Source organism: Prinia subflava, chromosome 20 (assembly GCF_021018805.1).
Source record: "Prinia subflava isolate CZ2003 ecotype Zambia chromosome 20, Cam_Psub_1.2, whole genome shotgun sequence".
Lineage (NCBI taxonomy): Eukaryota > Metazoa > Chordata > Aves > Passeriformes > Cisticolidae > Prinia > Prinia subflava.
This window is the reverse complement of record NC_086266.1, coordinates 8,731,119-8,754,980: the sequence shown is the minus strand read 5'-3', so window position 1 is coordinate 8,754,980 and position 23,862 is coordinate 8,731,119. Positions and strand designations below refer to the sequence as shown.

At 54.5% G+C, this 23,862-nt stretch overlaps 2 protein-coding genes across 10 annotated transcripts; one reads left to right on the top strand and one right to left on the bottom strand.

Annotated features, from left to right (window-relative positions):
- Positions 1-1,444: 1,444 nt before the first annotated feature.
- Positions 1,445-10,351, top strand: LOC134560589 (chloride intracellular channel protein 2-like). The gene is made up of 6 exons (XM_063416757.1): positions 1,445-1,772; positions 6,299-6,408; positions 6,825-6,950; positions 7,947-8,053; positions 8,433-8,614; positions 8,755-10,351. The coding sequence occupies exons 1-6, from the start codon at positions 1,719-1,721 to the stop codon at positions 8,914-8,916; spliced, it is 741 nt and encodes a 246-aa protein (XP_063272827.1). The 5' UTR covers positions 1,445-1,718; the 3' UTR covers positions 8,917-10,351.
- A 5,527-nt stretch (positions 10,352-15,878) lies between these two features.
- Positions 15,879-23,741, bottom strand: LOC134560688 (uncharacterized). 9 transcript variants are annotated; one of them, XM_063416942.1, is made up of 8 exons: positions 23,060-23,741; positions 21,284-21,453; positions 20,787-20,907; positions 19,973-20,027; positions 18,692-18,872; positions 18,126-18,279; positions 17,383-17,510; positions 15,879-17,056 (listed from the first exon to the last, which is right to left on the bottom strand). In XM_063416942.1, exons 3-8 carry the CDS (start codon positions 20,815-20,817, stop codon positions 16,088-16,090), a joined length of 1,518 nt encoding a protein of 505 aa, XP_063273012.1. In that variant the 5' UTR covers positions 20,818-20,907; positions 21,284-21,453; positions 23,060-23,741; the 3' UTR covers positions 15,879-16,087. The 9 variants fall into 9 exon arrangements, with proteins under 9 accessions (XP_063273012.1, XP_063273013.1, XP_063273006.1 ...); XM_063416943.1 differs by having other exon boundaries at positions 18,692-18,869; XM_063416936.1 differs by having other exon boundaries at positions 15,880-17,056; positions 18,694-18,869; positions 19,855-20,416.
- Between the last annotated feature and the right edge of the window lie 121 nt (positions 23,742-23,862).

Sequence of the window (23,862 nt, the reverse complement as noted above, 5' to 3'; positions counted from 1 at the left end):
GTGAGGAGGGCATCATGTCTTACTGTGCCCCCCACCTGCAAGACAAATCCCTGCCCATTGCTTCAGCTGGAGGGACATAACATGGGCTGGGCTGCTGGCTCTGCACCCAGCTGAGATCAGCAGTTGGCAGTGCCAGGAGCCATCACAGCTCCCCGAGGCTCAGCATTGCCCAGGCAGGGGCAGCTGGGGAGGCTGTGGCAGCAGTGGGGACTGGCACATGTCACCTGGGCTCCACAGTGGGAGCTGCATGGTGAGTGTCAAGCTTGTGATGAGAGTGATGCCATGGCCCTGTGAAGCACTCACAGTGCCATCAATACATACCTCTTGATCATGAGAGTGAGTCAGAGTGTCCCATCCCATCAAGTAGGGTTCCAAGTTCTCCCAAAGTTTTGATGGGACAGAAAAAAACTGTCACCCTGTCTCCCACCCCTGCAATCCCCAGTGTTAGCAGCTCTCTGGGCTGTGTAGCAGGACCAGGGGAAACATCTTTGTTGGGGAATCTCCTCCAGGGGTCTGCAAAATCATTTCCCATCCTAATTGCCTTGAGGGAGATTGATGTCTGATCAGGGTTTGATTATTTGTGAAAAGTTGGAGCTTATCCAAGCTGGGGAGGCGAGCTGAGACAAGCATTGGGGATCCCCATTTTGTGCAATGGTACCAGCTATGTAGTCTGGGGGTGCAAGACAGGTCTTACCTAAGAGTTAAGCCTGTGTGTGCTAGGAAGCTGTCTCTGCTGTCTCTGCAGCCAGGGTGATCTGACAGTAAACAGTTCCCTCCCATCCTGGGGAGGAAAGCAAGCTGTTCATCCTTCCTGTGAAACAGCCCAATTCCAGGAATGGGGCCCTGCTGAAGGTCAGCCCTGAAGACATCCTGCCAAGCACCACACAGCTGCCAGGGGCACTCTGGGGTTCCCCACTGCTCCCCGGCATGCTTCAGCATCTTTTATCTCCTGCCTTAGCTTAGAATTTCATAATCTTTCCCACCCAAGGGCTGTACCCCTGCTTCAAAAAGTCAGTGACGTGTGCCCAGACTCCTCCACTCAACTTCCCTGAGTATTTTCCCTGCTTAGCCCAGCTCCTTGCAGCAAGGGGTGCTCAGACAAGCCCACATAAGGATCCCCGGAGGGTGGTGGGCTGGGAGAGGAGCTGTACCCTTCCTCTGGGTGTCTGCCTGTCATAATACAGCCACAGGAGGCAGCGAAAAGGTCAGCCAGGTTCACCCCAAATTGATAAGGAAGCCCTGGGGCACTGGACACTAGCATGAGGGTGGGAGAGTGGCAAAGAGCCAAGACTGGAACAGCAGGAGGAGCAACAGGCAAGACACTTCCTCTATAAACCCCTGCTCCCAGCTGGAAAGAGATAGCAGCAGTGCTGTGGACACCAGAGCTGCTGGGAATGGCAGCCCACTGCTTGGAGGCACTGGAGGAGCGCCTGGTTGGGTGTGATAGACTCTGAATGTGACCAGATAGACCCGTGCTGAGTCACATCTGAGAGGCCCTGCAGCTTCCTCCCCTTGCTGGCGGTCCCAGAGCACACCCCATTGCTCCTCCCTTCTTCAAAAGGAAGGAAAGTGTGAGCTCCAGCCCTCTGCGGAGTAAGAGCAGCCAAGAGGCCCAAGCCATCAGTCCTCTGAAAGCCTTCCCCCATCAGAGCTCTGCAGGGGACAGATTGACTCACCACTAGAGTGTGCGGCCCGTGGTCCCTCCCCACCCTGCTGGGATGGACAGTCAGCAGCACACCACCAAGGAGCCTGAGATCGAGCTGTTTGTGAAGGTGGGTCTGCAGGGGCGGGGGGCAGTGGCTCTTTGGCTCACCCTCACCAAGATCCAGCTGGGTGCATGTGGTGGAACTTCATTGGGTGTCTTCATGTATTGTGAGGATGGAGATGGTTGCCAATTTCAGTGTCACTCGCCACAAAGACTGGCTAAACAGTTGCCCAAATTGGGGGACCACGCGGTGGTGTGGGGACTGTGGGGTGTCACACCCAGCATTCTGAAACATGCCCTGGTCTTGTGATGGCTGTGCACCCTGGAGAAGTGGCACTGCTGGCAGCAGCATGATGAAGGAGTGGGAACATGCATGCCTGTCAAAACCCACATAAGACAAGCCCCAGCCTGGAAACAGCAAGCAGGAGGGCTGGGAGCAGCCACTTCAGCTTCTTCTGAGAGCAGGGTTATGAAATGAGCATGGATGGCTTGGGGAACTGGTGCAGGAGTCCACGTGTGGGCGAAATGGGGTGGCATCACAGAGGGGTATTTGCTGGAAATGGTTTCTGTTTTTTCCCCTGTTAAGCAATTTTCTGAATCCTTTCCTTGCAATATTTTAACACTCAAGTTCAAAATATCTTCAGCAGCCATGGGTGGTGCAAAAAGAGAGGAGCCAAAGCTGGTGGCTGGTAACTGTGTTTGTCCACAGCAATGCCAGGGGAGCCCTGGGACATGCTGTCAAGTGACAATGACTAGGCGGCAATGCCCCTCTGTGCCACCTCATGGAGGTTTTAAGGGTGGTTTCTCTGTAGCCACTCAGATCCATGGGCTTCATCTCCCCCCTCCTGGGGCAGTTCAGTGCCCAAAATGACTGGGTCAGAGGCACTGGCTTCCCTGGCACAGGCACCTAACAGTTCTAGGCACTGAATGGTGCCTTCCTTGGGTGGCAGTTAGACATACTTGCTAGAAAGGATTACCTGAGCCTTCCCCAGAGAGATCTCTCTCATCCCCTTGCCAAAATTGTACGCACAGCACTTCTTGCTGGACACTGAGCTTGGCTAAGGAGAATTCAGACAAGTGTTCTCCTGGTAAAAGTAATCTGAGTCTTGAATTCTCTGCTTAACAAGTCTCCCTGGGATGGCTGAAAAAGAAAATACATTAGGTGACTGTAATGGCAGCAGCACGTTCTAGGGGATTTTCATAGGGAAGTGAAACAGAAAACCAGCAGCATTGTCAGGACTTCCCCTGTGTTGTAATTTAGCGTGAAAAAACCGTTCTGGCTTGTTTGTGCACAGAAAAGTTGATGCTGTGCCTCCCCTTCCCAGCACTCAGGACCCAGCTTTACCAAAGACATGGTGGCTCTAGCTGCTGGCAGGCACCTTCCTGTGCCATCAGCACCTCCCCAGGCTGGGAACACCACAGACACAGCTGTTGCTGTGAGCAGTGACAGCTATAAATCATGGGGGAAGCTAGTGCTCCCACAAGTGCCTACTGGTACAGCATGGCATGGCATGGCATGGCATGGCATGGCATGGCATGGCATGGCATGGCATGGCATGGCATGGCATGGCATGGCATGGCATGGCATGGCATGGCATGGCACCCTGCCTGACTTTCACTTTGTCAAATGCTGGAGTTACCGTGGTAAGGATGGACAGGACTCAGAGCAACTCCTGCTTTTCCCTGAGGTTGGGGTGGGTGGTTCCCAAGGGGCTGGCAGTTTCTCACCTTGCCACATCCCTGGCAAGGGTATCCTCTTGCCTGCTGCGAGGGTCTCCCCGCCTGGGAGCAGGCTCTGCTCTGCAGCTCCACCAGGCATTTAGCTGCTTCCTGGCTCTCAGGGTGGCTGTAGGAGCTGTGGCAGGTCCCAGGGGGACTGAATATTTAGCAGTGCCTCAAGCTGGCCCCACTGCATTTGAGGTTGTTTCACCACGGGGAAACCACAGGAACTGCCGGTAGCTTTGGGGTTTCAATACCCTGTGCAGCCTAGTGATGCCTCAGAAAGTTGGGGCTAAAAGCCTGCAACTCTCCTAGAGATTCTGTGCTAGTCCACACTGGGTTTATCTATCATCTGAGGGCAAATGATTGAGGATTGTCAGTCTGTGCCCCCACCCCAGTTCCTGCTGCAGCGGGAGGAGCAGCAGAGGCACTTCGGGGAAGGAAGTTAAGAGCAATGGCTGCCCCCATTCTGTGCTGCTCTGCGTTTGCCAGGAAGGGAGGGCACATGGCTGCAAGTCTCCCCTTAGGGCTTCTGGCTCCCTGAGGCTCACCCCACCACCACTGGTTGCCAGCAAGGCCCTTCCAGAGCCTGATGCTCCCCCAGCAGTGCCCTGGCGCTGGTGGAGTTCCCCTCCAATTCCTCCAGATAAAGATTTTGTCTGTGAGCATCCTGGTAGGGGCCTGATTCTTTCTCCCTGCAAAGGCCATCCTGATATTCTTTTCACTTTAGTCCAAAATTCCCCACCTCTCTATTTTTAAAGATAAGGGGGAAGTCCAGCTTGGACAGCTCAGGGACTGGATCTACCAGACAAGCATGAAAAACCTGAAGCAGGTGATCAGAGTCTATGCCCAGAGCAGCCCGAGTGAGGGGCAACGCTCCCCTCACCATTGTCCCGATACAGCTCCACCAGAGTTATGTGCTGCCATGGCTCAGCACAACAGCTCCTGGGGGGACAACAGGACAAATTAACTCCTCTCATTCCCAGCCTTGTGCCAGGCCAGGGAAGTAGAAGAGAGTGCAGCTGGCAGGGAGAGCAGAGAGGAAAGCACTGGTCCTCATGCTAGGCAGCCACAAAACTCTTGCTGAGCTGTTGATTCTGGAGATGTTCCAAAGAATGGCCATAGATGTCAGAGGTGCTGGGGAGGGGGAGCAGAGACGCCCTGCACTCTCGCCCATGGGCTGCCCTTGAGGCTGTTCTCTGACTCTTTCCTCCAGCTCCTTCAAGGGAAGTCAGAGACCCAGTTTCATTGCTTTCCAAAGAAGCCCCATTTGCTATTAATGACACAGGATGTTCCTGAGCTGTAGGCCCCTCTGGGAGCATTTGCTATTAATAGACACTGACCAGTCTCATGTGTAGATTCAGCTTCACTGTTGGGCACATCCTAGGGAATCAATGTTTCTCAGTTCCCATTTCCTTCCTCAGATTTCATTACATAATTTAATGACAGCTGAGCATAAAAAGTACTTGTTAAAAGTAATTTTCTTTCCTCTGGAAAGACTAAAAGATCTTGGCATGACGGAAAAACAGACCCTCTGCTCCAGCTTACTATTGGGAGTATTGGGGGTTGTTTTAATCCTTTTACAGTCCTCCTTAGGGTGAGTTTGACATGAGTGTTATCTTCCTGGAGAAGCTGAGCACTCCAGACTCCACAGGTTTTTGGGCATCTATGGTGACTTGTAGCACCTACCTCCACCCAGGAGAACCAGGCACAGGTGTCTGCCTCCTCAGCCATCCTGTCTTTGGGTCTCAAAAGAGGTATGAGCTCTGGAGCCACATCTAGCTGCTCACCCTGGAGGTTTTTGCTGCTACTTAACTCTGCCAGATCCTCTTAAATCTCACCCTGCTGCTTAGCCTCAGGACTTCAGCTCACTATCAGATATCAAGGCTTTGCACAGACCTGTCCCACTAAGGCTCATGTCCCACCACATGCTGCTCCATGGGAACAGCATCCCTCTGTGATGGGGCTGGCATGAGCTGTACTGCTCCTCGCTGCCAGAGCAGGGTGGCCACATGAGCTGGAGCACTACGGTTCATGTGCAGCTTAGGAACCTTGGTAATTCTCTTAAAGAAGCTGAGTTTCCTGTGAGCCATTTTACCTCTTACCACACCACAACTTTCCTCTCACAGCAACATCTCAACCAGTTTTTATGAACAGAGAAACCTGCCATATCCTCTTGCCAAACTCCTCATAAGGTGTTCCAGTCATTTCTGCAAAGGATATTTCCAGTTGCTACATAGCAAAGAAATGTGCTTCACTCTGCCTGTGGCTGTGCTCACGGAGAGGGGCTGCAAGGGGTTCCTTTAGCAGCTGACAGTCACCTCTGTTTTCTCCCAAGGCTGTGTGGGATGCTAGCACAAATTCTCTTTGGCACAACCCTCCTGTGCCCAGCCTGGGGCATGCTGCAGGGTGGTTCTTGGCCTGGGGACATCGTGCCTGGGTTCGTTGTGCCTGGGTTCATTAAAAACACACAAGACCGGAGGCAGACATAACAGCACATGAAAACAAACTGCTCTTTTCCTGGCAAACATGAGATCATTTCCCTTCTCCCACCCTCTCCAGCCTGGCCTCCTGGCCAAGTGAACCCTCCCTTCCTCCCCATCCATTAACAATCACCTTCTCCCCCTGCCTCCTCCTCCACTTCCTCCTGGCTTTATCTCACATTTCTGGGAAGGATCCAATCCCTGGCATCCTGAGTATGCTCTTATGTTCTTTCCAGTGGCTCTCAGGGCCATGGCTCAGGGTGGGTCCTACAGCTGAGCCCCTCTGGAGTTGGGAAGGGCTCCCTGCAGCGTGCTGTGCCCAGTGGCTCTTCAGCTACAGGCATCCTGTCTGTGGAAAGGTTAAATCCTCATTATTCTACTTTCCTGGCAGGCTGGTCTGGATGGAGAAAACATCGGAAACTGCCCCTTCTGCCAGCGCCTCTTCATGGTGCTCTGGCTCAAAGGCGTCAAGTTCAATGTTACCACAGTGGACATGACCAGGTGAGGTGGCACTGAAACCCTGGGCCAGAGACACACCCTGCTCAGTTCCCCCGTCAGCACTTTTTCCCCCTGCCTGCTCTGTAGCCAGTGTGTCACTGCACAGGGACAATTGTTGACCACAAACTGCACACCCCAGTTGGGGTGCAAGTGTGGGCCAGCACGGGCTTGGGCCACCCGCCAAAGTGCATGGCCCAGGGACTCCCTGTCCTGCTGGATGTGAGGGTGACTTGAAGGCACCACTGGGCAGATCCAGAGGCTGGGGAGCACTTGCCAGCTTCCTGAAGCCAGCAGAGCTGGGAATGTTTCTGGTTCTGTGCCCCCTCCTAGCCCCCACCTCTGTCATGGCCAGTTTCCTTGGGGGCTGGTGGAGGCAGAGGTGCTACAGGCTCTGAGCCAGCTTGTTTTCTCTGCTCCAGGAAACCCGAAGAGTTGAAAGATTTAGCGCCGGGCACCAACCCACCCTTCTTGCTGTTCAACAAGGAGCTGAAAACAGACTTCATCAAGATTGAGGAGTTCCTGGAGCAGACCCTGGGTCCACCCACGTAACTGCAAACTCACTCCTTCCCCATTTCAGGGCCTGTCACAGTGTTGTCCATGACTTGGCAGATTGGGAAACCAAGGCAGGGTGCCAGGAGATGCCCCAGGGCAGCCCAAGCAGGCAGATGCCCCCTCAGCCCCTGAGCCTGCTCTGCAAGGCAGGGCCTTCAATGCTGAGGGGCTGGGTCCACCAGGGAGGACATGGGGACAACAGGAATGGAAAACAATGGGAGGAAATGCACCAGCCATTGCATTCCCACTCTGGGGGCAGAGGTGGAACATGGGAAGGTCCCTGCAGGGACCCTGGCAATGGTGGGTTTGCGACTGGGTGCAGCAGCTGGTGTTGAGGTGGAGGGGAATGTGAGACCCCTTTGCTTGTTTATATTCAGTGCACTCAGGTGAGTGAAAGCAAATGCTCTTGCTTGACAACAGCAATGCAGGTGGCCCATAGGGTGGCTGGGGGGTGGTCTTCCCTGAGTGGGCAGCCCTCCAAACCAGCCTCCCCCATGCCCTATGTGGCTGGAGCCCCCCCAACTGCGGCAGAAGAGGAAGCTCAAATGCATTTATCACCTACCTCCTTGAATGTGCCTGCCCTTGCAGCACAACCTGGAACATATCAGCAAACAGAAGACAGTTCCTGAGGAAATCATGGGAGCTTTTGGCTTCCTGAGACCCCCTCTGAGCCTGTGTGCATCCTCTGGGCTGGGCCAGAACTGCCTGCAGGCAGAGCTCTGCTCTGGGGCTCCACTGCCACCAGTGTCCCCAAACTGTGGAGTATATGTCCTGAGATTATCTCCTGGCAAACACCCAGGATAGAAGACAGCTCACAGGATGGCAGCTGCAGTAATTCACATCATCATGATTCTCCCACAGCCAGCTGAATATCCCCTGCATCCTCCAGTACCAGCCCTGGGCTCTACGGCCCAGGAACTGACACTGCTGCATCCCTGCTCCATCGCTGCTCCATCCCTGCCTGCACTGACATAAGTGTCTTTTTCAAGGTATCCACACTTGAGCCCCAAGTACAAGGAATCCTTTGATGTGGGCAGTGACATCTTTGCCAAGTTCTCAGCATACATCAAGAACCCACGCAAAGAAGCAAATATCAGTAAGGACTGTGGGTTGCTGGACTCTAGTCAACTATGCTGCAGCAGGAGAAATGCTTTTGCCTGTTGGCAAATCCTGCCATCAGATAAAGGTTCCTGCTGCCTGCGTCTCCAAAGTCCCCTTGGGAAGTGGAGGGGCAGAGGGGAAGGATAAAGGCAGTTCTCTGCTCCTTCCACAGGGATAACAGCAGAGTATGGGGTGCTGTAGTCCCCTGGGAACAGAGACTGGCCAGGGTCAATGTTGTGTCCCGATAATGTGGCCCTGAGGGCGTTTTCCCTCTCTGCAAAACCTGTGGGAGGCTCAGCCAGCCCAGCCCAGCCTAGAGCTTGCTTGGGAGCCCTGGGCACACACTCACTACTCTTGGTTTCCCATCCTCCCAGATTTTGAGAAGGCTCTGCTGCGAGAATTTCAGCGCCTGGATGTCTACCTGAACACTCCTCTCCCAGAGGAGATTGACCAGGACAGTGTGGAGGACATCACCATCTCCAAGAGGAAATTCCTGGATGGAGACCATCTGACTCTGGCTGATTGCAACCTCCTGCCCAAATTGCATATCATCAAGGTAATGGCACTGGCTCCCAGGGCCAGTGTAGGGGAGCACTCCAAGAGGAGTGGACAGAGAGTACCCCTGCCAAAGCCAGAGAGTGAGTCCCCCCCCAGGTATTGGAAGTTTCAGCCTCCTCCTCCTTCACTCTCCTCTAGATTGCAGCCAAAAAGTATCGTGACTTCGAAATCCCAGAGGACATGACAGGTGTCTGGCGCTACCTCAACAACGCCTATGCCTGTGATGAGTTCAATCACACCTGTCCTGCAGACGAGGAGATCGAGCACACCTATGCCAGCATTGCCAGGAAGATGACCTAACCATAGGGTAGGGTGGGCTGGTGGCATTGCCATGGCTGAGCCCTCCGACTCTGCAGTCCTGACACAACCAAAACCAGCCAATGGAGAGATTGGAGAGGGTTTACAGCATTGCTAGCTCCTGCCTTTCAGAAACAGCACCTTGCTTCACAGCCCCTGCCACTGCCTCCTCCTTCCCTTCTGCTGGCTGCAACCCCTGCACACCAGCAGTGCTGACCACATGTACACACTGCTCCCATCTGGATGTAGCTGCATCCCAACTCCCCGAAAACATTTCTCACAGCCTATGACTTTGTGTCATAGGAAAAGCCGAGCACTAGCCTCCTGCAGTGGTGCTTTCATGGAAGAGATGAGACCCACAAATGCCTAGGCCATCCCAGCCTTCCCATCCCCATCTGGCAGCCCTGTGTGGTCCCAGCTATCGTATGCTTGTTGTGGGATCCCAGTGCTTCCGCCGGGCTGGAGCTGTTTGCATTCACCTGTTGCCAACCTGGTCAGCACCTGGGGCTGGCATTTGGGCAGCCCTCTTCCAAGACATCAGCTCCCTCTGAAGATATGGAAAGGCTCTGCCCTGGCAGCTCATTGCAGTGAAAAATTGTGCTCACTCTTGAGGGCTGAGATATGGGTCTGTCTCCCCATAGGACGTGGAGGTAGGTGAGTGCTGGGGGTCATGCCTGGTGCAACAGTGCCAGGACCAGCTATGGGAGGAAACAAAGGGTCAGGGGACCTGCAAAGGGCCTGAGGATAAAGGGCTGAGGATCAGGGCATCCCTCCCACGATTGCCAGTGCCCAGGACTGCGTGCTGCCGGCTGCAAGGTCCCGTGTGGCTGCTCCCAGCTCAGAAGCCTCTGTGCCTTGCAGGACTCTGCAGAGGGTGCAGCCAAGCTCTAGCTCCATATGCCCCTAGTTCCCACCAACACCTCTGGCACCTGAGGCTGGGAGCAGCCACAGGGTAGTGCACATGTTTAGTTTCCACACTGGAAAGCCCAGGAAAAACGACAGCAGCAGTTTGGAAAAGGTGTAGGCAGTGCCCCTTGGCTCAGCTTGCCCTCACATCCTGTGTCACTGATGCCCTCACGTCCTGTGTCGCTGACATGAGGCATCAAAGCTGCTCTACACAGCCATGACATCCTATGTTCCCCCTCTGATGCCTTCAGCTCCCCCAGGACTCCCACCAGAGCTTGGGAATTCGGCCAGCCCTCCTTAACCAGCCCCAAGTCAAATCAATACTGTACAGTGGGCGTGGTGGGTTCTGTGGGAACTGAATTGAGCAGAGCCCTCTCAGCCCTCACTGCCACTTTCCTCTTTGCACTAAAGGTGTGTCCTCACAAGCCTGTCTCAGATAGTGCCAGGTTTGGGGACTGGATTTGTTACTAATGGGTTTTGGTTTGTTATTTTTTATAAACTAAGAACATCAATAAACTATGTTTTAATATGCTTTTCTGGTGTGTTGTCAGCCAGGTGCCATGGCTGTTGGCCTAGAGGGTGCTCTGGAGTGGAGGGGGCTTTCCTGCAGTGGAAACTTCTCTGAGATTTAGCAGAAGTGAAGCTGTAGCTGCAGTCTCTGCTGGCCTGGATCACTGGCTCACAGTCAGCCCAACATGTCCTGGTGCCTGGGGTTGTTCCTCCCTGGAGGCAGGACTTGGCACTTCTCCTTGCTGTCCAGCACAAGGTGTTGCTTTTCAGAAGCTCTGCTGTTCACTGTGGCTGTGTTCTGTCAGGGGGAAGTGCTGTGGAAAGTTGGGCAGGTTAACCCTGGCTCTGGTGGGGTTTGGAGGTTGATCAGAAGAGAACATGAGGTTTGGACAAAACACATGGATCTATGCTTCCTTCTTGCATGATCTTCCTCCCTGAGGGCTAGCATGTGTCTGCTCATTTCACATCTCATGGCAGCAAGAGGGCAGTGGCAAAACCTTTGGGCATCTGGGCATCCCAAGCTGATTCTCAGTGTATGCTCTGGGCCCTGGAGACAGGACTCAGCCAGTGACAAGGCTTATCCTCTGCTGCCAAGAGCTTCCTTGCTGGAGGAATATTTGGCCTTTCTGGCCAAATATTCGGAGGAGCCTCTCCCCTTCATCCCAGAAGCTGGCCGTGCAGTTCCCCCTTCTGGAGGATGTGTCTGTGAGCTCCAGGTGGCTGATGGAATCCTAGACTCCTTGGCTGGGATCATCCATGGGACACTCCTGAGGGCATCCAGGCAAGCAAGCCCCTGCAGACTGGAGAGATCAGTCTGGGCTTCACAGCAACAGGAAAGCGGCACAATTCAGAGCAGGTGCTGTGGTCTGGGGAGTATTGCAGAGGGAAATACCCATCCTCGCTCTCTGGAAAAAAAGGCAGACAGAGCTGGAGGCAGTCCACCAGTGTCCCAAAGCACCATCCATGAGATAGGGCCATGAAAGATGGCTTTTCTGAGAGAACAGCACTGATGTGGTGCACACTCTTCCCAAAGCAGGTACAGAGGCAGCCCCCAGCCACTGGCTGTGTCAGCTGGGACCTGGCCCAGCTCTCCTGTGTTGAGGTTTTTCCTGTTCCCATTAGAGATCTTGTTTTTTCCCCCGACTTCAGTTTCAAATTACCATGCTATCAGCCAAATGGAATTGCTTCTAATTACTTCTCTTCCCCTGGAATGCTTTAATTCAGAAATCCAGCAGAAATGGGTCCCTCTGATGACCTCAGCCAGGCCCTTCTTGCTGTGACTGCAGCTCATGCCCTATCTTACCGAGCACCACGTTTCCTGAGGGCTGTGGGGAAGTGATTGACAGGCACAAGAAGATTTTAAGCTTTCAGGAGCTTAAAATCCTGAGGTGTTATTCACAGAGGAGAGGAGACAGGACAACTTGTTCTGTGCCTTTCCCTACCTGCACTGAGGCTGGGGCTCCGATAGGTGCTTGCTTCATAGGTGTCACATGGAGAGTCCCTGTGAAGTCTTGGCATGAGATCCATGTTTCTCAGTCTCTTGTGTCCTCTCATCTTGTGGGGTGGGACATCACACTGGGACTTTCTCGAGGACAATGGGACAGGATGCTGAGCAGCCTGAGCATCTATTGTTTAATCACGAGGCTGACCACAAAACAGAGGCTCTCATTTCTCATGGAGTGGTTGAAGGTGCATTATCCAGAGATCATTGATTACCTCTGTCTGCCAGTCCCCATCTGTCAGGCATGGATACGACTGGGAAACAGCTGAGATGAAGCTATCATCCATTTCAAGTGGGCATGCCACCCAGCTGGGAATTTTCTCCTAACAAAAATCTGTATCTAACCTGTTTTCCATGCTCTGGAAAACAGAGGATGGGAAAAACCAGAATCTTACCAGATTTCATGTAACAGAATGAAAAATCCTGGATACAGGCTCATCACATTTGTTGTGATGCCATGAGGAGAAAGCACAGAACCCCCCACCCCAACTCAGAGTGCATCGTGAGCCAATATGCACCCAACTCAGAGGGCAGCTTGCTGATCCTGTCTGTGACCGGGAGCATGAATGATCCTGGGGGGCAGAGAGCTACAGGAGCAGTGCCAGGAAGTGGGAAAGTGAGCTGAGCTGCTGTTCCTGTAGGCTACAGGACCAGAAATCCCCTGACATGCATCTGAAGGATGGGAAGCATAAGAACTGTCTGTATGTCACAGACCCTGGGAAGAGCAGAGCTGAGCGGTAAGGACACACAGGGAAGGTTGTCCTGTGGACTTCCTGAAGGGGGCCTGGTGACCAAGCTAGGTGGTATATGACTCCATCAAGGTGCCCATGGCACCTTCTGAGTGCAGAGACTTGCCATGCCTCCCCAGGTGAGGGCACTACCAGACCAGCACATGAAGTAGGACCAATTTTGCTTTACAGTCCCCTGGGGTGACCTGAACGTCCCACTCACCTTGCTTGGGTCCCGATCCACTGAATTGCAGGAAAACTCCTGCCTGGAGGGAAACCACACAAGTCTGAGCCACCAAGTTCACTTCTCTGCAGCCAGTCATCTTTGCAGCCCTCTTCATGCACATCCTCCAAACACACCATACTCAGGCTCCAGCTTTTGGGACTCTTGTAGTCCCCACCCACATCCTGGTGGGCCTCCCGACCAAGCCGAGCTGCTAAGACCACTGAGAGGGAGATGCAGCAGGAGTCAGTGGCCTGGATGTTGCAGCTCAGACCTGTAAACCCACAAAGCCTTTTGGGCTGAAGGATGGGGTCTAGCACGACAGCTCTGATGCTGCTGCTCTGTGCTGCTTCAGGGACCTTACCTAGAGCTACAGACCCATCACAAAGGCAGCTTGCTCTGGGAGGCTGAGTGACAGGGCCTCAGTGAGGTCTCAGGTCTTTGCCACCTACACAGATGAGCCGGACAGTGCTTGAAGTGGCTGTGAGGATTTGGGGTGGCTCTAGGCTGTCCCAGAGATGTGACACAGCAGCTGCAGTGACAGGCAGGAGAGAGAGCAGACAGAGCAGGGTGGGCACAGGGTCAGAGCAGACCCTGCTCTTTGCAGCTCTGCCTCCCATGTTTTTCAAAGGCAAATGGGGATGGTTCTGGGTACTGGCAGCCTGCTTGATTTCCCCCCATCATTTCAGGGGCCACCACATCTCTCATGGTTGTCAGGCACAATGGTTCCCACTCAGTGACTGTGAAAGTCCCATTAGCCCCAAAGAGCAATTTTCCACTGTGCACCACTTTCATAGGCTGGCAGCTCTGCTCTCTGAGATTTAGTAATAAAAAATACACTCTTGCACAGTCCTAAACCCACTGTTTCTAATAAAGAGCTGTTTGCAGCGGCATCCCTCTTTGTTGCTTTGATCTGGCACCAGCAGAGTTGGAAAATACCACAGAGAGGAGGCAGAAACAGCTGCTAGATCGTGATGAGTCAGAGCTTTCACCAGTTCCTGCACCAGTACCTGCAGGCACAGCATTGTGCCATGGGCCTGAGGCCGGCACCAGACATGGCATCTGTCCTCTGAGATGATGGTGCTGGAGGGTGGGCTGGGCGCCTCAGGCCCAGTCACTGGCTCAGCCCTTTCCACACTGCGGAGGGAGCATGGCTGTATGCATGTGACTGAGGCCGCAGTGGTGATGGAGGAACTGGTCCGGTGTCCTGTACAGACCTGCCTGGTGCTGAGGTCTTGCCTGGGGCTGGGGACTTACCCCTGACCCGGGTCCATCCTCCAGCACAGTCCAGTCCTGTTCAGCACAGAACAACCTGCCAGGTAGACCAAAGTGGGATCTAATTCAGACACTCCACCCAGACCCTGTGCTGCACATGGTAGTGACAGGTCTCTCTTGGGATGTGCTGGGACCTCACCCCGCAGTGAATGTTGCACTTTGTGGCTCTGCAGAAACCTGTGTGCTGCTCACACATCTGAGGCAAAGCAGAAACCCCCTCTCGCATCCACTCAGAAACTCCAGCTACTGAACGAAATCTTGAAATGTCACAAGCCTTCTGTCTTTTTCAACTCCCCATGAACAACTCTTTCATATGAGTGGGAACATTCTAGCTGCTCAGCCACCCCTGGGCCAGGGCAAGACCCTACTGCCAGTGAGTGGCTGCCTGAATCACCCATGGGGACCCCAGCACCCTTGTCCTGCCAAAGACTCAGGAAAGAGCTGGTCCTCTTCTGACCTGCAGAGACCTGGCCAGCTGTGATCAGAGCACTGCTCGTGCCCCAGTGCAAGCCCAGCTCCCACAACTCAGCAGCTGTGGGAGCCACTCTGGTCCCATTGTACCGGTCCTATGTTCTGGCAAACCACCCAGGACTGGGCTGGAGCAGCACGATGGACACTCTGCTGGGCCTGGGATGTGGCTGCTGCCCAAAGCCTGTGGCACAAACAGCAGCTCTGACCAATGCTCCTGCTGAGAGGTGCCTTGCAGGGGCCTTGGGACCACGCAGTGACCTTCCAGAGTGGCATGGGGTTGGAGGCCCTGTGGGCTATGGGGATGAGGCAATTGATCAAACAGGGCTGTAGGCATGTAGGGCTTGACCATGACCTTGTGGCAGATCAGAGACTGCGAGGGAGAAAGGAGATGGCCACAGGACACCAACTTCATGGGTAGCAAAAAGCACATGGGTAATACATGTGTTCCTTAAACAGTTCTTGGGACTGTCTCTTTCCTTTTGTTGTTGTTGTTAATTCAGTTTAATTTCTTGAATACACCACATGTCCTCCTATCGTCTGTGCAGGATTGACCTGGGCCGGATGCCAGACACACCCTAAAGCTGCTCTATCACTCTACAAGGTCCCAATTCCTGTTAGCAAACCTGTTTCAGCTTGGGCTCCTCTCTCCATGGGGCCACAGGTCCTGCCATGATCTTCCCATGGAGTCATGGCCTCCTTTGGGCATCTGGTGGGGGGTCCTCCCTAAACTGCAGGTGGATCTCTGCTTCCTCATGAGCTACAGGGGTCAGCCTTGCAGTACAAGGCAGGGATGGAACACGGCTGGGGTGTCAGGAGTGACTCACAGGGTTGGAACACAGCCCTGCACAGCCCCAAAGGCTCCCCAAAACTGGCAGCACTGTATGTCCACCCCCTTCATCAGCTGCCTGGACACTAGACACCAGTTTCTCACCTGTTTCCAGATCCAGAGTAATTCTTGTGAGTCCAAGAGCCTGGATTTGTCACTGCATTTTGACTCCACCGATCCCAGCCTATGACACAGCACAAGGAGGTTTCCCCTCGCCTCTGTGACTTCAGGCACAGCTTCAAAACACATCCCAAGGGACAACTGCAGGGCAGGGCTTCTCAGCCATAAATCAGCCCAGTGATGGCAGCAGAAATAATAAATGTATCCCATGGTGCTAAAAAGCAGTCTTTTCCTGCAGGAGAGCAAGACAGAGATTGTGGATGCAATTTTCTGCTGGGAAAACCCCAAGTTTACCCAGTGCCTTTCCTGACTGTTGCACAGTGAAGGGCCATGCTGGGTTTGTAACACAGAAACAATTAATAGAGAAGCCAGTTTTCTGTAATAAATTAGTTATATTTAAAAAACAACTCCAGTATACAATCAAGAGATGTAAAAATGTAACAGATGTCACAGACGTAAAAACCCCAACATTTTTTTATTAAAGAGCTTTATAAATATATATGTATATATGAGTGTTACATTAGTATAGGTACTGTACCACACATGCACACACACAGACAGATAGATAAGAGTTTTGGAGCTTCAGCTTTGGTGCGTGCTCCTTATGCTGTGTCTCAAGAGCACCCAACTCCAGAGGGAAGCTCCGGATCCCGCCCATCCTTGGCGGGCGTGCCTGGAGTATGCCGCAGCCTGTCCGAGGGAGCCAGCCCCAGTCCCATCCCCAGCCCGGAACCAACATGTTGGGACAGCCAGGCGTCACGGCTGCGGAGCTCCGGGAGGCTCTGCTGGGAGCAGGAGGCTGCCGAGGTGCCAGAGGGGGCACGGGGCTCGTAGCCGGAGAAGGCGACTGCACGCAGAACGCTGCAGGGCGAGGGGGGCAGCGGGCAAGGCCTGGAGACGCACGGTTCTGCCTGGTCTGAGCAGTTTGGCTGCACGGCGCTGTCACGCAGCTCTGGCTCAGTCCCGCCGCCAAGCAGGGCTTGAGGAGCACTGAAGAGCTGCCTTCCCTCCTCCACATCGGCCGAGAGCTTCACGGAGCTGAGCCGGATCCAGTGCCCAGCCGTGCCAAGACTCTCCTGCAGGTACTCCCGACTGCAGCTTCTGCTTGGCACGGGCAGAGGAAGGTGGCTGCCTGCTCCCAGGACCGGGCGCTGGCATTTAGAATAAAGCTGGAAGTGCAGGGGGAGCCATATCTCAGGTATCTGACTGTCCCTGTCACCTGTGTAGCCGTTTCCAGTCAGTCCCACTAGTACCAGCTGCTCTGGCAAATCATCCCCATCACCTGCCTCCCCATGTTTCTCCAGCTGTGAGGGGACCTGAGAACCCAAGGTGTGCCCCAGCTGGCTGTGGGTGCAGGATGGGTCCCTTCCTTCAGGGCAGTCTGGGCCAAACCCATTGGCACAGTAGCCAGTCACATCCTGGACAAGGCCTTGGAGGAGCTGTGGGACCATGGCTGATGCCTGCCCAGCTGTGGATGGCCCGTGGGAGGGGAGCACAGTCTGCAGGAGCAGGGCCAGTGGGTCCTCCTCAAGCAGGAGGGGAGGCACCTGTATGGCCACACTCAGCTCGCTGTTCTGGAGGGCCTGCAAGGACACAAGCAGTGACATGGTCAGCCTCGGCCAGCCAAAGCCCTGCCAGACTCGGGATTACAAACTATGCTGAACACAAAGGGCTGCACTGCCTGAGACCCCATCCTCTGCTGTGACCCATGGCTGTCTGATGCCCTCCATCAGTACCTTCTTCTTGGGGGACAGTGGTTTAGACAGCAGGGGAGGCACCTGGGTACCAAAATGGGCTTGGTGGTGTGAGAGTTGGAGGAGAGGAGGTGCTGAGCTGCTGCAAACGCAGGGAACTCTGGCTTGCCTATGGCTACACCCAAGGTGGAGGCTGGAGGAAGATCATCACTCACCAGTGCTTTTGGGAGGCGCGTCGCCGGAGAAATGGCAAAGACGTGCAGCTGCATGAGGCAGAACCCGGCCACACTTAGTAGCAGCAGCAGGAAGGCGGCACTCAGCACAGCAGGAACCCATGGAAAGCCTGCCAGGAGGTCACAGGAGGCTGAGGGGTCACTCAAGCACCTCCCTCCCACCCCACCCTCTATCAGTGTTTCCCATCCATGTCAGGCTGGGATATTTCAGGAAGCAAGCCCAAGGCAGATGACAAGCAAGCATTGCCATGAGAGGTCTCCCCTGGGCAGCGCTGGGCCACAATGTCACCAATAGTTTTCCTAGTTTTCTGAGCGTTCATATTAAAATAGAAGTTTTCACTTCTCACGCTCTGTTCACGTAAACAAGAGATTGTATTTTGTAAACACTGTCATTGTTTTTGCATTCCTCTTGATGAGCGGAGAGTGTTGGTTGACAGTCTGTTTGACCAATGTGGTTGAGTGGTGGGAATTCCACCCTCAAATCCATGCTCACCTTTCTAGATGTATATAATGGGATGAAATAAACAAATCAGGGCTTTCTGCCCCTGCTCTGATTTCTCCAAAGTTCCAAGGGTCCGTGTGGTCATTTCAGTGTGGCCAACAGTGACACCACAACCCTGATCACAGTGGCTGGGGGTGAAGGACCCACACCTCCACACAAGTTTGTGCTGTGAGCAGGACCTGAGATGCAACTGTGCCAGCTGAGCTGGTGAGAGTCCTCCCACCTGCAGGGCCTGCCGGAGTCACCAGGCACTGCTCCACCTCCCGGCTCCGCTCCCTGGCAATGGCTGCAGCCACCGTCCGCACACAGTACTGTGTGCTGGGCTTCAGGTGCCCAAAGGTGCAAGGCACTTTCTCCCTGCTCTGTTTGCAAGGCACCTGAAAGCAGATGAGACAGGTGGCTGGAGGAGGGGTTTGTGCATGGCTCCACCGCTCTGTGCAGCCTCAACATCCCACTTGCCCCATGGTCCCTCCTCCTGGGCAGCTCCAACACTCAGTTCTTTGCCCCAGGATGTGTTCAGGTCCCACAGCATCTCCTGAAACACTTGTGGCATCACCTTTCATCTGAACAGAACCAGTCCAGTTCTTCTTACCCAGGGGACAGAAGGTCTCCTGCCTTGCTGAGGTGGGAGTCCCAGATTGGGGTTGCAGAGCACCTCACACCTGCAGCCACAGCCAGGTGTGGGCAGGGCTGCAGCACAGGCACCCCCCCACCGCTGCAACCTGAGATGGCTTTGCTGCACCAGGAAAGCTTATGCAAGCACCTCTGGGCCCTGCCCAGCTACCACACACCTGCTGGACAAGCACGTCCCCGTCGTACAGCTGCAGCCAATACCACAGCTTCAGCAGAACTCGGTCGACTGGCTTGTAGGAACCAGTTCTTCTCTGGTAGGGGGTGGGTGGTGTGATAATGTTTATGCTGAGGATTTGATCCTGGAGCAGCCAGGACAACCTGGGGGGGCCAACAACTGCTGTAGGGAAGGGGAAAAAATAGCAAATTAATGCCTTCAAAGGAAGGCAGACATCTTGTTTCTCTAGAAATTATATTTTTTTCTGTCTGACATTCTCCTCCTAGAGCACAGAAGCTCCTTGGGTCTTGCCTGATGGCACTTTATGCTCTGAAACCAGCCCTAGGAATAGCAGCCATCACATCTTCATGACAGCTAGCACTGCTTCTGCCTCCTCTTCACACTGACAGACCTGTGGCACCTGCTACCAGCTGCTGCTACCTTCATCCCTGTGCCATCCACCAGGGCCTGAAGACCCACTGTCAAGGCCAGCAATCACTTTTTAACTGAACGCATCCACTTTAATGCCAGCTGGATGCAGAGGGACTGAACAAGGGAACACAAACCACCAACACAGAACCCATTTAGCTGCTCACGCATTCAGTTTATTGCAAAAACCTCTGTGGTGGAGGTCAGAGGAAGGTTCTGAACATTTTCTAGCTCCAAGATACCACCAGGTTTTTTGGACAGAACAGCCAGTCTGTGACTGAGAAGAGGCACATTCCCACACCTGGCAAACACAATAGTCAGGGTGAATGGATGACCAGAGTCTGCCCCTGCCTGCACCAGCTTCATCTTGCTGGGGCAAGAACTTGGAGACCATTACTGGGGAGGAAGGTGTACCTTTCAAAAGCCAAGCCCGGAGGCATATCCTCTTTCCTGCCCTATCTTGCTGCATTCCCCAGAGACCCAAATTCTCACAGTGCCTTGCTGGCCTGGGGCTTGCTATCCATCACCTCACTGTGTCTCCTCTGTCCTTTTGCTCTTCACCCAGCTCTCCTCTAGCAGCTCTGCCTCATCCCTTTCCTCTGGTTAGGGCTCTTGACTCTTTTCCCTCCAATATCCTAATAAGCTTTCCCACTGTGTTGCATCAGATCACTCCAAGGACCCCTCTCCCCACTGGCCCCCAGGAAGAGCCCAGCTGGAGGAGCTCCCCAGTCCTTACTGTCTCTGTACAGCTGCAGCTCGCTGGAACTGGCCCACTCGGACTGCTCACCTCCGGCCACCACTCTCACCCGTGCCCAGTAGATATCATGAATCCTGTCAAAATACAGCTCACACACCCAGGAGCTTCTGCTGTTCCCCCCGCAGGCACCTGCCTTGGTCCAGTTCGAGGTTCTGCCCAGGGAGAAAGCAAAGGGATTGTTTCTTTTCAGCATCTTCTCAGCCCAGAGGGAGGGCTGCCCAGCCACTGCCATCCTGCCCAGTTGGAAAGTGTAGGAAAGCCCAAGTATCAGCCAACAGCGTCCCAGGATGTGTGAGGAGCGCAAGTTGACTTCCTCCTGGGGACAGATGGCATCTGGCACTGCGCCCTGACCTGTGCTTTCCACAAGGAGAAAACACATAGCCATGGCAGGGAGAACCCACCAAAGAGTTGAGGCTGTTGAGGCTCTGTGGTTTGAGGGAAACTGAGTGAGTAGTGACAGCTTGAGCCTCAGAGAAAGGTGACTTTGGGTGGGGGGTCTTATCAACAGGAGAAGACGTTAGAGCCTTCCTCTCAGTAGTGCCTGGAAGAAGGACAAGAGGCAGTGGCACAGGTTGAAATACAGAAAATCCCATTAAGCATTATGGAAAATACTCAAATCCAAAACCCCAGTCCAAAAGGAACCTCTTAGTTTGTTAGCGGGAGAGTGATGAGGAAAGGGACCAAGGTGTCCTGGAACACTGTCCTCAAGTTGTTCAAAATCCACCAGGACAAAGTCCTGAGCTGACCTTGCATGTGCAGGGTTGGGACAAGCCAATCCCTGCCAGTTCCACTGCTCTGTTACTCTGTGGCATTTACTGCCAGACAACAGTCCTCTGGCTGCCAGGGGTCCCCAATAGCCTCTGCCAGGGTATAAGAGGACCAGACCCCTTCACGTGTTCCTTCCCACCTACCTGTTCCTCCACTCCACCTCATAGGTGGCATAGCTGGGTGAGCTGGGGTCCGGCTCCCAGCGCAGGCAGACGTGGAAGTTCTGTGCCTCCAGCCTCACGTTCTGTGGCCTCAGTAGCATCCCTGGGTAGGGAGCAGAGGGTTATGATCCTGCTCTTGTGGCCCAGTGCACAGGTTCCCCAGCTTCAGCCTGCATGGGCAAACACTGACTTCAAAGCAGGTGCTCAGCACTTCCACCCCCCCAGTCTGTCACACCCGGAGAACACCCTCTCTACGCTTCTGCCAAAGCAGACACAGCAGACAAAACGGGAACACCAACACCCTGACACAGCTTCTGTTGACCCTGGAGTTTTCTTTCTCATCACACCTGGACAACCACTTGGGCTCCTCCTCTTCACAGGTACCTTCAGTAGGTCTGAGAGGTGTGCCTCCTCCTGCCCTGCAGCCAGGACCTCCCCCTCCACCCCAGACTGTGGTGACAGCTTCAGCACTGGCTTACCCTGGAGCAGGGAGAAGCTGGCCAGGGACAGCAGCAGGAGCAGGACAGGGCTCATCCTACCACAGCCCATCCATCTGCCTCCACACTATGCTGCTGTGCCAGGGGCCATGGAAAGGGATGGGTGTGCTGGAGGTGTTCCACTATCTGCAGACATGACAGGCTGCTGGGACCTGGGATTAAAAACAAGGTATTATTCCCAGAAGCTTCAGCCAGTGACACTGCCCCAGGCAGTCCACATGCCTATTGTGGCACAGAGGTTCACAACAGGTGTCCACTGTGAAGAGGCAGGGGACCTTCTGCTGCACCCTGCAAACCTCAGGGCTGTGGTAAGTGGACTCACAGCGACCGTGAGCGGCTGCCACACTGCTATGGCACTGTGCACGTGCTGCAGCCACCTTCTGTTGCACCCACCTCTGGCACTCCGTGGTGAGAAGCCACGCTGCCTTCGTCACCAGGATGTGGGTCTGAGAAAGCTCCTCACCTGATGCTCACACCACTGGGGAGGTGACTCAGCGCAGCCCTGGGCATGACTCACAGTGGCACAACCTGTGCCACCACTGCCAGGACACCCCCAGCTATCCCACAGCCTCCCTGGTATGGGGAGAGTACCACATGTGACAGCACCCAAAAGGCAAAATGGGGCACAATGAGGGACCCTCTTGGGCTGTAAGCAGAGACCTCAGACTGTGAATCACAGCAGAAGCTGTGTCCCACTGGGCACCTGTGTCTGACACCTGGCCAGTCCCTCCTTACCTTGACCTTGCCCCACCATTCAGCCACCAGGAATCTTTCCCTGCTCTTGCTGGTCATGGAAGTAACCTTCTCCCAGAGCAGACGTGCAATGGCTTTGAGGCCAACATCAACCTTTTGGTTGTGGGGACACATTCCCCCATGAAGGTGGGGAGCCCAGGGCCATCTCCAAAGGCAGAGGGGTGGGAGCAGCCCTGACCAGACAGGACACGTGGGGCTGCCACTGCCACTGTTTCTTGGTCTTCCCATTTCACACTGACCCTGCACTGTTAAAAGCACAACCACCTCGGCACGTGGGTACAAAACATTTCCCCTATATTTGCTTTGTCCCTTGCATCATTAAGAGCTTGAAACAATGAGGAACAGTCTACAAGCAGGAACATGCAGCTGCAAACTGTGGGCGAGAGCTGAGGTGAGACCAATGAAACACCAGAGCCAAAGCACAGGCAGTCAGTCTAGGGATTCCCCCCACCCAGAGACCAGCAAGAGCCCTCCTAGATTTGCAACAGAGCCCATCGAAGGAGGCAGCATTTCTGCCTGGAGGGAGAAAGAGCCTCCAGGATTGTTCCGGGAGCTTGTGGAGGCACAGAGTTGGCGAACTGATGGAGAGCCTAGGACTGGCTTCCTGGAGGCAGGGTCAGGGCTGCTCCCACTGCAAAAGGCAGCACAGTAGGGGCAATGCTTCCCTGAAGCAGTGAGGGTGACTGCAGGCCAGTCCCTGCTAGCCCCCCTCTGAACCTCAGCACATTCATTTCCCTTCTGCCATGGCCAGAGGAAAAAAAATCTCAGTAACTCTCCCGTGTTGTGGCAATATCTGAGATTGTGGAGATTAACCCCCTCTGCTCTGCACATCCCCTCCTTTGTTTGCATCCCCATCACACCACCCTGAAGCACCAGCACTCCCCCCTACCTTTGTCCAGCATTTCCTCTCTGCCCCTCTGCCATACCAGGAACCCACCTCACCCACCACACGGTTAAACGCAACACCCTCAGCTCAGAAACCTCACGGTTGGCTCGAGTGCTCACAAGAAGAGTTATCACGGTCTGCTCAGCTGCCACGCTTCCTCCAGATGGGGGGCAGTCCGTGTTGCCTGTGCCACCACGCTGGGAGACGTGATTTGACTTGGGTGGTTTGTACCTCCTTTGCTGAGCCAGGGTTTGTTTTTTTTCCTTCCTTGCTTCCTCGTTAGCAACGTCCCAGCTGGGGGCGGGCGCTCAGCAGTGCCCTCTGCGCACCAGAGATGAGACACAGCTCATCCCAGCGCGCCATCCCAGCATCCTGCACTACCCCCGCAGGGACCACCAGTGGCGTGGGGACAGGGAGGAGCATAGGACTCAGGCCGGGGTGACACATGCCAGGGCAGCCACAGACCAGGACATCCCAGCAAAACCAGCAACAGGTTTTATCCTTGCTAAGCCTAGTGCTGCAGGCTGGGCACAGAGGGCTGGGGCCCCTCATTTTGCCCTAGAGACCACAAGGGACCTGCACGTGGCTCTAAAGAGCTCCAGGACTCTGGCAGCCCACTGGGACAAAACACAGCTGGACTTGTGCTTCCCAAGAACTGTGCAACCATTACAAGCCTAACAGAGCCATGGACAGCAGCATGTGGGGCTCATAAGTGTCCTTCAGCTCTGCCCAGAGCCCAGCAGCCACTGTCAGCCTGGGCATTCCAAAACAAGAGCCTCGGAGTGGCCAAGTGCCACCCGGGAGGCCAATGCCACCATCTCCACTGCTGTCCCTGCACCACTCCAATGGCCAGCAGTGCTGGGTAGCCAACACATCCCTGGTAGAGATGGTGCTGGGGCCTGGCAGGAGCTGGGAGGGAGAC